The sequence below is a fragment of the Pongo pygmaeus genome, chromosome 1 (genome assembly GCF_028885625.2).
Source record: "Pongo pygmaeus isolate AG05252 chromosome 1, NHGRI_mPonPyg2-v2.0_pri, whole genome shotgun sequence".
Taxonomy (NCBI): domain Eukaryota; kingdom Metazoa; phylum Chordata; class Mammalia; order Primates; family Hominidae; genus Pongo; species Pongo pygmaeus.
Genome location: NC_072373.2, coordinates 65,703,987 through 65,716,877, shown reverse-complemented (window position 1 = coordinate 65,716,877; position 12,891 = coordinate 65,703,987). Strand labels below are relative to the sequence as shown.

Below are 12,891 nucleotides of genomic sequence, written 5' to 3'. Positions count from 1 at the left end.
CTGCCTACCTAGCATGGTGTCTAGTCAGAGTAGATGTCTAGTAATATTCCTTAAGGCAGCAAATGAATAAATGAATAAATAAAATTTCAGAGAAAAGAGGGAAAGGATGGAAAATTAGATGGGAAAGTTTGTTTAGATTATGAAGGCCATCATTGTTTTTACTTTTTTGCTATTACTAATGGTATTCTAATGAATAGCCTTGTGAGTACCTCCTTGTACTCATGTATGAGAGTTTTCCTAAGAATAGCTGGGACATTTATACCTTTACACCTTCTTTTTTCTTTTTTTTTTTTTTTTTGAGACGGATTCTGGCTCTGTCGCTCAGGCTGGAGTGCAGCGGCACAATCTTGGCACACTGCAGTCTCCACCTCCCAGGTTCAAGTGATTCTCCTGCTTCAGCCTCCTAAGTAGCTGGGATTATAGGCATGCACTACCACGCCCAACTAATTTTTTGTGTTTTAGTAGAGACAGGGTTTTACCTTACTGGCTAGGCTGGTCTCGAACTCCTGACCTCAAGTTATCTGCCTGCCTTGGCCTCCCAAAATTCTGGCATTACAGGTGTGAGCCACTAGGCCTGTCCTATCCCTTCATCTCTACTGGTTATTGCTAAATTGTTTTCAAAAGGATTATTACCAGTTTACACTTCCACTTGCAATGTGTAAGTTTTCACAGACTGGGAGAGGATTTATAGCATGTGCATAACTGACAGGTTAATTTAGAATTAGCTTCTGTGACTTCAGAAAAAAAATTCCAATGGGAAACATGGGTAAGGAATATGAACAGGCAACTCACAGAAGAGGAACTCAAATGCTCAAATATGTTTGTAAATGAAGGAATTACAAATATAAAATGTGTTTGTCTATGGTTTGTCTTAACTTTGAAGAAGACTTGCAGACAGTTTGTTTTTATTGTTTGACAGAAATAAGGTACTGTTTAATGGGGAACTTTTGAACAGAATTACAGCTAGCACTTAGAGAGTCTTTGAACAATCTAGGAAAAGGAGCTCCCTCTCGACATACAAAGAAAAATGTCTCTTCACTAAGGTTCAAGGCTTGGCGAACAGTGAAGGCCAGATTTTAGATCCACTTGTGCCAGGCACCCTTGGGCAAAGCACAATCTGCATATCTGTACATGATGCCCTGCCCCTGAAGCATGTCTATGGAGTCTTAGGTTTCCACAAAGAACACTGTGAAAATTACTGCTAAATGGGTGGTGTCATTGAAGGGCTTTAAGCAAGGAAGTGAGACTATTGTTTATTCTATGTGGTTTTAAGAATACTTTGCATTTGCAGAGAATGTTACAGAATTTCAAAGTATTTCAAAATATTTTTACAAGTAGACTTTCATTAAATCAGCACCAAAATCCCTAGTGGTATACAGGGTGTTTGTTTTATTCTAACTTTACATACAAAAAGCTGAGGTTAAAAGTATATTTTTATTTGTACCCCTACTTTTTCCAAAAGATAATAAAAGATTAAATGAGCTGTACCACAGTCTCAGTTAGCCTCACAGCTATTAGAGTTTCTCTTGCTTTATTGGTTTTTAAAAAGATTTTATTGTAAATGAAACTAGATACGGAAAACCACACAATACCAATGTATAAATTAATGAGTTATAAGGCAACCATCTAGAACTCTTGTAATTATAACTAAGTCAAGAAATAGAACTTTTCTAGGTACCCCACAAACTTTTCAATGTGCCCCATCCCAATCATAATCTTTCTTCCCCCAAAAAATAGCCATTATTCTTTCTTTTATAATAATAATGGGCTTTGGCCCATATATTGTTCCCAGGACCTCTTAGCGCTAATTTGTCTTTTGACTCTCACTCAAGAAAGAATGTTGGAATATCACTGGTGAGACTGATAATTTTATCAGGAATATTAGTTTTATGTTTAAAAATACCCTGCCAACTTTAGTACTCTATTGTTAGAAACAAATTACTTGCCACATACTATACAACCAACCTCAGCACACCAGTTGTAAATCACCATTTTAGACTGTGTTTCTTAGCTGCTTGAATATAGTGCTTTAAAAAATGCTTTGTATTCCTCAAAAAACCTTAAATAACATTTTTATTAGTAGGAGAGTTGGGTAGCATACATAGCTGTAGAGCCAGAGGAGTTGGCAGTTTGCTGGAGCTGCAATTTCTTATTATTTACAAAGAGCATATAGCACATAAGGCCTGATAACTGTCTCTTTTATTGAAGGAGACAAATTTTATAATCTGTTGTTTGTAAAACTGGACCAAACTCTGTCATTTACATAGTTAACTACAACTTAGTTATAAAATATTTCCCTAGTGATGACAAATAGTCCCACTGTTTCAGTCAACACTTGACTGTTATGTGGCGGAGTGGTATGTATATTTATATGGTTTATTATTTATTTTATGGTGTATATGTATTTTCTGCCTCCTTAAAAGGTAATTGTTCTAGGGAGTGTTTAATGTTATATCTGTGTGCTTTTCTAAGAATGCCTGAACAATTTTTAGTGTTTGCTTCCCACTTACTTTCCCAGGCTTTAGACCTGGTGATTTTGTTTACATACTTTCTGGCAAGAGTGTCGACAGATTCCATTACAGGGTAAATGTGTATTTGAATGACTGTGAGTGAATGCATTACTTTGAGCACAAGTACGGTTTGTGATTAGCGTTTTCTGTAAAGCAGTTATATATGATATGTGATCACAGTTAAAACACTTTGTCATACTTTTCAAGTTTCAGAAGGTCTTGTGTGTAATAGTCCTTATGAAAATATTGATTTAATGTTATTTCCTGATCTGTAATGGGAGAATAAAATTGATAAAGTGCCCATTTCTGATTATCTAGTGGGAAAATTTTGCTGATGGAGTATCAAGTAATTAATTGCTAGTGTTTCTTGTTTCTCTCATCTAAAAATACTTACTAAAGCTAATGTAAAATAATTTTTAGTTTGCATTATAATGCCATATTAAGTTGTATATTTGCATGGTATCCATATGGAGAGTACTCTAGATTGTTTCTTTGCTAAATTGAATCTAAGGAATACATGAAGCAACTTTGGTAAATGACTGTAGAGGTACAGTTTGCTCAGACACAGCAATAGTATGAAATCATATTCCTAGATACACACAGATGAAAGAGATCTGATGGATTTAAAGATGAGACAACAAGAGGAATACTAACTAAAACTAGTGACCTATCTTTTTCAGAGCTAAGATTGCAAATGAAGTCAAATTTATGTTCAGATAGCCTGATTAGCTTCACTTTGGACCACCTTGGGTCCGTTGGTATTTATTGAGCGCCCTAAATTGTAGAAGTATACTATACTTAAATTAGGATAATAGTATTACAATTTTCTGTAATAGTAGTAGTACTACAGGTAGTTGCAAATGGGAAAATATCTTAAGTGACTTATACAGGGACTCAAATTATAAGGGAACAAAATGGTTTTCTAGTCTTTAACTACTGGTAGGGTTTTGTTTGTTTGTTTGTTTTTCCCCCTCATAGACCCTATGTCACCACCCAATTCTAATGTAAATTTTGTTTCTTCAGTAAGATACAAGAGGTGGGAAAACCTTAGTTGACATATTTTAAGCTCATCTTTGGTTATATGTAAGTTAAAAAAAAAAGCTGAGCGAAGTGAAATGTCTTATACAATTATAAAATCCAGGCACAGTTAAGATACAGCTTTCTGAAACTATTAATCTCCTTTTTTTTCCCCAAAGGATTGTAGTTCCTTCCTTAGTAATATGTGAATCATTCGTCTTTTCAAACCTGACTAAATTATAAATGGTTCTTTCTTCTCAGTGTCAGAGAAAAATAGTGGATGGGAGAATGGAGCCTCTCCCATCCCCATTTTGTTCTCCTAGGACCACAAATAGTGGCATTTCTTTTGTTGTTATTGTTTCATGGCAGTTGGTAACCTTTCTAAATTGAATACACTCAGCCATCTTATCTGAGACAAAAATATTTCAAAAGTTCTTCTTGGCATCTGCATGTTACTTGAGAAGTTTAGAAAAAGATATAAACATTCCATATACCAAATTGCTCCTCTGCAAGCTTAGCTACCATGAAGCTAAAAGTCTAAGAGCTTTTAAAAGTTGGTTTGAATAAAATTATTTTGGCAAGAGTATTGTACAATTAAAGGAATTTATGCCTTAAGAGAAGTGAAAATAATTCTGTGCACATTAGAAATGAATGTCAGAGCCAAAGTTAGGATTCCTAGCCTGTGTTGATTTGCTTAATCTGATGCTTAGCTTATTAATGCATATCATATCCTATTTCCCTCAATGTTGTTTTCAAAAGAATGTACTCTCTTTTCCTCATACATTGAATCCGATGAATTTTAGTTATTTTTTCTTTGTCAGAATTAATTTTTCCCAGTATAGCTTTTAAAGACTGTCGATAGTAATTTTTCTTTTTTTAAAGGACATGATTACTTTAAAGAACATTTTGTTAGCTGTTTGTATTATCACAGCAGTAACCCAGATAATATAAATGGATGAATTATTTATTTTTAAATCCATTGCCTTCGTGTTTTCATGGGGAGAAGAAAAAAACTAATATTTTAAAACCCTGAGATGTGTAGGGAAAATTAAAAATTTATTTACTGTTCTTACCCATCACTAAAAATGTTATAAATGTATTTGATTATACTTTTTATTTAAATATAATGAATATAAACATAATTATATACTACCTAGAGGCAAAATTTGGTTTTAGGATAGAATAAAAAGGTGAATTGCAAATTATTCCAGTATTTTCTAAGTTGCTTATTTATTTATTGGCTGCCTGGGCTTATGGGGTACAAAATATTATAGACTTTGCCTACAAGATGCTAACAGTCTGGAGCTGAGATGGACAGTCATTTACATCCAGTGTGATAAACGTAATGACAGATATGTACAGGGTACTGAGGAAGACCACAGAGGGAGGAGACCTAACTTCGACTGGTGGGATAAAGAGATGAGAGAGTCTGGGAAAACTTACTGGAGGACAAGATGTTTGAAATGTGCAAGAACAAGGAACAAGGATGGGAATGGATGCCCTGGTTAAAGTAATAACATGAGCAAGGTATTGAGGGCTGAGAGGGCCTGAAATTTGCCAATAGTTCATTATGACTGGGTATGTAGTAATGGCAGAGAGAGTACCTGCCTGCAGTTGGTGAGAAAGCCCTAGATTGGTGTGGCATGGGTGGAGAAGGAGTGAGTATGTGTGATACAAGAGAGATGGGAATGATGGGAAAAGGAGGGGAGGAAAGGAGAGACAGACATAGAAAAAATATGAAAAAACAAACAAACAAACAGACAGCTCTCCTCCTGGGAAGTAACAGTTCAGGAGAAGCAACCTCTTAAGGATTAAGGAAGTCAAAGGTAAGAGAAAGTTAAATCAAGAGTTTTGCCGCTACAAAATCTGTAGAAAATCCTGAAACAAAGGTGGGAAAATTATTTGAGTCAGAATATTAGGAATTCTAATGCTTGTTTCTGTTTTCTGTAATGGATACCAGTGACAGTGTGCAAATCTGTGAGGATATAGATGTTTAGCTATTAATGCAAGAACCTAATTTGGGGATTTGAGGAGGTTAAGTAACTAGGGCTTAGTCATCTGAGCTTTTCTCTTCATTATACTCACTCCCTAAGCAGCCTCATCTGGTTCTAAGGTTTTAAATATCATCGATATACTGATGACTCCCAAATTTTTATCTCCATCTCAACCTCTTCCATGAACCTCAGACTCATATATGTAACTGCCTACTTGACATCTCCACTGCAGTCTAAAAAAGGCATCTCAAATTAGCATGTCCAAAAAGAAATCTTGATTTGCTCCTATACTTTCTCCTTCTGTAGTTTTCTTTATGTCAATAAATGGCAACTCTATTCATTCTGAAGCTCAGGCCAAAACCTTAGAGTCATTTAAAATGTATACACACACACACACACACACACACACACACACTTTATTTTTTAGACCAATTTTAGATTTACAGAAAAAATTGAGCAGATAGTACAGATTTCCCATCTAAGTCCCAGTCCAGCACAGTGTTTCCCCTATTATTAACATCCTTGTGTTAGTATGGTACATTTGTTACAATTAACCAATATTCATACATTATTAGTATTATTAACTGAAATTTGTCATTTACGCTAGGGTTTATTCTTTTTATTGCACAATTCTATGGATTTTGACAAATGCATAATGTCATGTATTCATCATCACATACAGAATAGTTTCAGTAATATAAGCATACCCTATGCTTCATTTATTCATCCCTCTCTTCACCCCCAAACACACCACTGGCTGCCACTGAACTTTTTACTTTCTGTGTTGTTTTGCCTTTTCCAGAATGGCATATAGCTGGAATTATACAGTATGTAGCCTTTCAGACTGGCTTTCACTCAGCAATATGTATCCTTGCTAGCATGGCATTTTGGGTTTTAGCTACCCTAGTGGGCACACAATGGCATCTCATTGTTCTTTTAACTTCTTGCAATTTCCTAATGACATATGATGTTGAGCATCTTTTCATATGCTTATTTGCCACCTATATATCTCCTTTGGTGAGGTGTCTGTTTAGATTTTTTGCCCATTTTTAAATTGGGTTTTCTTTTTGATAAGTTTCAAGACTTCCGTGTATATTTTGAATGCAAGTCCTTTATCAGATATGTATTTTACAAATATTTTCTCCCAGTCCATGTCTCATATTTTCATTCTCTTAACACTGTCTTTTTCAGAACAGAAGTTATAAATTTTAATAGAATCTGATATAATTTTTTTCCTGGATCATGCTTTTGGTATTTTATCTAAAAACTCATCACCAAATCCAAGGCATCCTATTTTGTCTTCTAGAAGTTTTATAGTTTTGCATTTCACATTAAGGTCTGTGATCCATTTTGAGTTAATTTTTATGAAGGATATAAGGTCAGTGTTTAGATTGATTTTTTCCAGGTGAATATCCAGTTACTCTACCACCATTTGTTGAAAAGATGTTTCTTTCTTCATCAAATTGCCTTTGTTTTTTTTTGTCAAAGATCAATTGACTGTTTATGTGGGTCAATTCTGAGCTCTCTATTCTATTCCATTGACCTATTCATCTATTCCTTAACCAATACCACATGATCTTGATTACTATAGCTTTATAATAGGTCTTTTTTTTTCTTTATGCGATTTTTTTGAGACAGGGTCTCACTCTGTTGCCCAAGTTGGAGTGGAGTGGCACGATCTCAGCTTACTGCAACCCGGTCCGCCTCCTGGGTTCAAGCAATTCTCATGCCTCAGCCTCTCGAGTAGCTGGGACTACAGGCGCATGCCACCACACCTTGCTAATTTTTGCATTTTTAGTAGAGACAGGGTTTTACCATGTTGGCCAGGCTGGTCTCAAACTCCTAACCTCAAGTGATCCACCTGCCTTACTTAGCCTCTTAAAGTGCTGGGGTTACAGGTGTGAGCCACTGTGCCCGGCTTGTAATAGGTCTTAAAGTCAGATAAAATCAGTCCTCTCACTTTGTTCTTTAACATTTTGTTGGATATTCTAACTCTTTTGCCTTTCCATATCAATTTTAGAATCAGCTTGTCAATATCTACAAAGCAACATGCTGGGATTTTGAATGGGATTGCACTTACTGTAGATCACATTGAGAAGAATTGGTATCCAGGAACATGGACTATCTCTCCATTTGTTTAGATCTCCTATGATTTCTTTCATCAGAGTTTTACAGTTTTCCTCACATAGATCCTATAAATATTTTGTTAGATTTATACCTAAATATTTATCTTTTATGATGCTAATGTAAATGGTGTTTTGTTTTTAATTTCGAGTTCCAATTGTTTATTGCTGGTATATAGGAATACAGTGGACTTTTGTATATTATCCTTGTATCCTGTAACCTTGCTATAATCTCTTAGTTTTCATTCTTCCATTTTCTCATACCCCCAAATTAATTTATCAGTAAACCCTGTCAATTCCTTAAAATTACATCCAGAATCTGTCCATTTCTTACCACTTACACTACAACTGTTACCACTCTGGCTTAAGCTGCTATTATCTCACCTCCTGGACCTACTAAGTGGTCCTCCTTTAAAACACTTGATATATTAATGCTACTCAACATATTTCATATTTGGTTTTCTTTGATTGTCTACTGTCTGTTTTCCTCCACTAGAAAGTAAGTTCCCTGAAAGTGAGAACTTTTTTTTGTTTATTGGTATATCCCTGGGGTCTAACCTGGTACCTGGTACATGGTGCTAAGTAAGTATTTGTTGAAAGATTGGGTAAGCTATCTTAGGCTACTGTGTTCCTGCAGCAGAGACTTCCTAATTAATACCTTAAAGAACATAAGAATATACTGTAAGCAACCTTTTAAGAGTTTCCAAAAAATTAGAATGTCTGCAAAATCTGCCAGGCACAGTGGCTCACGCCTGTAGTCCCAGCACTTTGGGAGGCTGAGGTGGGCGGATCACCTGAGGTCAGGAGTTTGATACCAGCCTGGCCAACATGGCGAAACCCCATCTCTACTAAAAATACAAAAAATTAGCTGGGTGTGGTGGTGTGTGCCTGTGGTCCCAGCTACTTGGGAGGCCTAGTGAGGCAAGAGAATCGCTTGAACCCAGGAGGTGGAGTTTGCAGTGAGCCAAGATCACACCACTGCGCTCCAGCCTAGGTGACAGAGCGAGACTCTCTCTCAAAAAAAAAAAAAAAAAATATATATATATATATATATATATTTATATATGTACATACATATGTATTTGCAAAATCCATCCACTTGCAGGATTTATCACCATTTTCCATGCTTTGCATTGTAACCTGCCAATGTTATGAATAGCCTCTTTTTAGTTGAATTTTTTTTCATTTATATTCTCTCTGCCCTTTCACCCCTCTTTTTCCCTAATGCCTTGGGAAAAGGACTTACATTAATTCTGGAGTAGAGGGGTTACTAGAACTAGTTCTTTCTTTAGAACATCTCTGAAGATATTCTTAGTTATGAGATTTAACCCTCAAATGCTACATACTTTCTTGAAGGACCGTCCGTTATTATTTCCCTGTAATTGAAAAATATTTCCACTTTCTGAAAGCATAATCCTTATTACAAATTCATTTAATGACCACTATTTTATTTGAGTTCTAAAGTCTCATAACTGCAAAATGACTTCTGTCATTTGGCTTCTCTGCATATTAGGATGTGTGTCCTCACCTTACCTCTGTTAGAAATCTGCTGCTGGTGAAACCCCCAATTCTGGCAGCTTCTTTTAACTGATACAGCATTTTTTTTTCTCTTACCCTTAAAAAAAAGCTTGCAGTTCATTACAGAATGACTTCCCACTGGGGTGGATAACTTGATTGTTCAGTAAACCCCCTTGGAATTTTAGCTGCCTTGATTTTTCACTAGGAAGGCATTGGCATGAATTTCAAGGAGGTGGTCTGTTATCCCTGAAACTTTTCTTTGGGACTGAGCCTGTGGATGAATAAGGCTTCTTTGGTGCCTCTGACACCAACTTAATTTTGCATTATGTTTCAGAGTTGCATTATGGCATGTCATTCCATTATATCATAATGAGACAAATCAAGGAATTATTCCCTTTTACTAATAAGGCTATAGCATATATTATTTGGCCATATTGAAGAGGATAGGAGATACTTTCTATGGGTTGAAATTAATACTACTTTTAACCCATGATACATTCTATTTCAATAGCATCTGAAGTTAAAAGTAATGTGGTCTTCAACTTCTTGTCCTCTGTGTAAATCTCCAGAGATTACTTAGTCTCTGTTTTAGAATCATTACAGAAAAATCAATGCCAAGATTTATGGAAAGCATTTAAATAGCTTGGACTAAAGGTATTAGCCAAATAGTGTTAACTGTGTATTTGCTTCAGGCTTGTTTTCAAGTTAGCTATATGAAGCTCTGGAATCACCTTTTTTCAGTACACAGAGCTCCTCTGTGAACAGTTATGAGAAATAAAAACCTGTTGTGAGCATCAAATTTTGTTGCTGTTAATAAATAGCTATTATTATTGATATATATTTTTCTTTAGGTGGGATTTTTCCCTTTAGATATAACTGAGTTTAAAACTTGAAACTGTTAGTATTAATACATAGGTTATATTTTTCATAGGTTGATTTCTATCCAATATGAACTATAAAGAATTTTATCATTTATTGTTGTAGATTTTTGTGATGAAACATACAATATTTCCAATATCTTCACAATATTTTTCCAAAGAACTGAGCTATTAAAATTTATACATATAAGGAAACATTCTGTCATTTCTAAAGTAAGATTTCAAACCATAAGCTTGTTAGAAATTAAGTGAGATTATAGTATTCTGGTGATACTTAAATGTTCTTGGGATCTTTACAATCATATGTGGTTTTTTAAGAACTTCAGAATCTTTTGTTACTGTTATTATTAATAGATTGAGAAAGTATAACCTGTTGACCAAAAGGCAAAGTAAACATTTTTAAGATTTTATGCAGTATCCTATGATGGAAACAAACAAGAAAGGTCTTGTTCTTGTTTGTTGAGGAAAAGATGATGGCTTTGCTTTAAACATACTTGAAAAATCGACTAGAAGATATCCTGAACAAGAAACTGTGTAAGACTTCTGGAATGTACTTCGAGTAACAGAGGCAGATAAACTATTTTATTCTGTTACTACTGAGAAGATTCACTGGTAATTCACAATCCCCACCCCCTCCAACTAAATACCATAAGCAAGGCCTCAGAAATGGGAACTTCCATTTCATTTTTGACAGTGATTTCTCTCAACTCTGAAAACAAAACCCCTTTTACAACTCTGAGTTAGTTTTCAAATGTTAGGGTTTCCTGCATGGGTATTTGGGGTAAGTATGAAAATGTTTTGCTGCTTAAATCAAAGAAATCTGGAAACAGATATAAATTGAGAATGGAAAAAGAGTAGTGAATAAGATGGAAATTTCTTTTCTAAATTTCAATATATGGGCTAGAATTCCCATGTAGTTTTCCTTAGTGAACACCCCCCCCACACACACATACACACATACAAACACACCTTCTGATTTAAATAATATTATATCTTCAGAAATGGAAAATGTGTAAAAGTTATGTTAACAGGCTTCCTTCTTGTCTGTGTCCCATTCTCATCACAGTCTACCAGTTAGGGATGTTTAGAGAAATTTATCTTGTGGCATTGAATTGGCTTTATGTGCATTATATATTGGGTTTTATGTATTCTGCATACTGCGAAGTAATCATGATGCATGCTGACAACAAAAGATGTAGATAAGTTAAAATTTTAGTTGATCCATTGTCTGTTTCTTCTTTTCCATCTTTGTAGCAAAAAATTAATTCAAGATGGACAGCCTATAAAAATTGATCTTTTTCTATTATTATTAATTTAGATATTGGTGTGCCACTTTTGAAGAAGGAAAATACTTAGCTACACTAAAAGATTTGCATTGAAGAAGCGATTGTGATATGCTGCCTTTTATCACAGTGTGACTTCCCATCAGTGCTGAGTAATGAAGTTTCTGATTAATATCTATCGTTGCTTTATCAGAATATCTTTCTCTAAAGTAAATCATTCTTATGAATAAGAATCTAGCTAGTTGTAATGCAGTTCAGCATAGGTGGAAATAATTTTTCAAGGACTAAGTCAATTTATGGGATTCACACTGTTTCAGAAAATAAACATTTTCTGTATTTCCACTAATGGCAAAGTGTACCTTATGTTTGGGTTAGTATTCAGTTTTAGCAATAATCGTGGAGGCAGGGGTATCTATAAATATTATATCCCAATTTGCAAGGTAGTAAAGCTGTATATATACTACATAATATGACCACTTGACAGTTTATGAAGTCTTTTCATATATACCATTTAATTGATTCATATAATAATCTTATGTGTAGACATAAAGGTATACTACTATCTTCATTTAAAGTATCCTTGAAAAGACTTTCTCCATTGAATTGCCTTTGTACCTTTGTCAAAAATCAACTGACCAGGCTTATAGCACGTTAAGAAGTAACTTATATGACAGTATTAACACAAAGGATGGGGCAAGGAATGAAGCTATATTGGAGTAAACAATGACACCAGATGTTATGTGAAGAAATGAAGAATACCAGGAATATTAAATATGTGAATGTAAAAGACCCTAATATATTTTCCTTTCTCCTCTTAACTTTATAAAAAGAAAATTATTTAAAGTAATAATTATAACACTATATTACTGGATTTAAATATATAAACATATATGACAATAATAGCATAAAGGAGGAGGAAAGGAATAAAGCTCTATTGGAGCAGTTTCTATATTTTTTAGAATCAAGTTAGTATTAAGCTGAGAGAAATTGTGATGAACTAAGACACAATAGTAATCTCTAGAGTCATCACTAAGAAACTCAAGAAACTATAGTAAAAAAAAATACATTAATTAAAATGGTGTACTAGAAAATACCTATTTAACTGAAAAGAAGGTGATAAAGGGGTGAGAGTAAGAAAAAAGACATGTGATATATAGAAAACAAATAGCTAAATGGCAGGCATGAATCCAACCATACCAATGTTAATTTTAAATTTGAATAAACACTCAAAAGGGCAGAGATTGTCAGATTGGATATAAAAACAAGATCCAACTGTATGCAGTCTATAAAAGATACACTTCAGATTCAGAGACAACGATTTTGGAAAACTGTCAACTATTTCTATACCATTCTCTTTCCTTTCCTTCTGTGATTCCAATTATGTGTATGTTAAACTTATTTGATACTATACCAGAAACCTCTGATGTTATTTTTTAAAATTATTTTTTCTCTTTGTACTTCAGTTTGGTTTCTTGTGACCTGTTTTCAAGTTTTCTAGTACTTTCTTCTGTCACATCTCATCTAATTGAGTGACCGCAACTCCTAAGTATATTGTGACTTTATTTTCA

At 34.4% G+C, this 12,891-nt stretch overlaps 1 protein-coding gene across 3 annotated transcripts in view; it reads left to right on the top strand.

Annotated features, from left to right (window-relative positions):
• Nucleotides 1–12,891, top strand: part of TSEN15 (tRNA splicing endonuclease subunit 15) — a 78,472-nt gene that overhangs the window by 9,522 nt on the left and 56,059 nt on the right. The window contains exon 4 of one of the 3 annotated variants that reach the window (XM_054452483.2): nt 11,359–12,878. The exons of the other annotated variants lie outside the window; for them this stretch is intronic. Within the exon in view, the coding sequence (XP_054308458.1) occupies nt 11,359–11,419 (61 nt within the window). The 3' untranslated portion in view covers nt 11,420–12,878. Of the gene's footprint in view, nt 1–11,358; nt 12,879–12,891 lie in introns of those variants that run through there. 3 annotated transcript variants of the gene reach the window in all.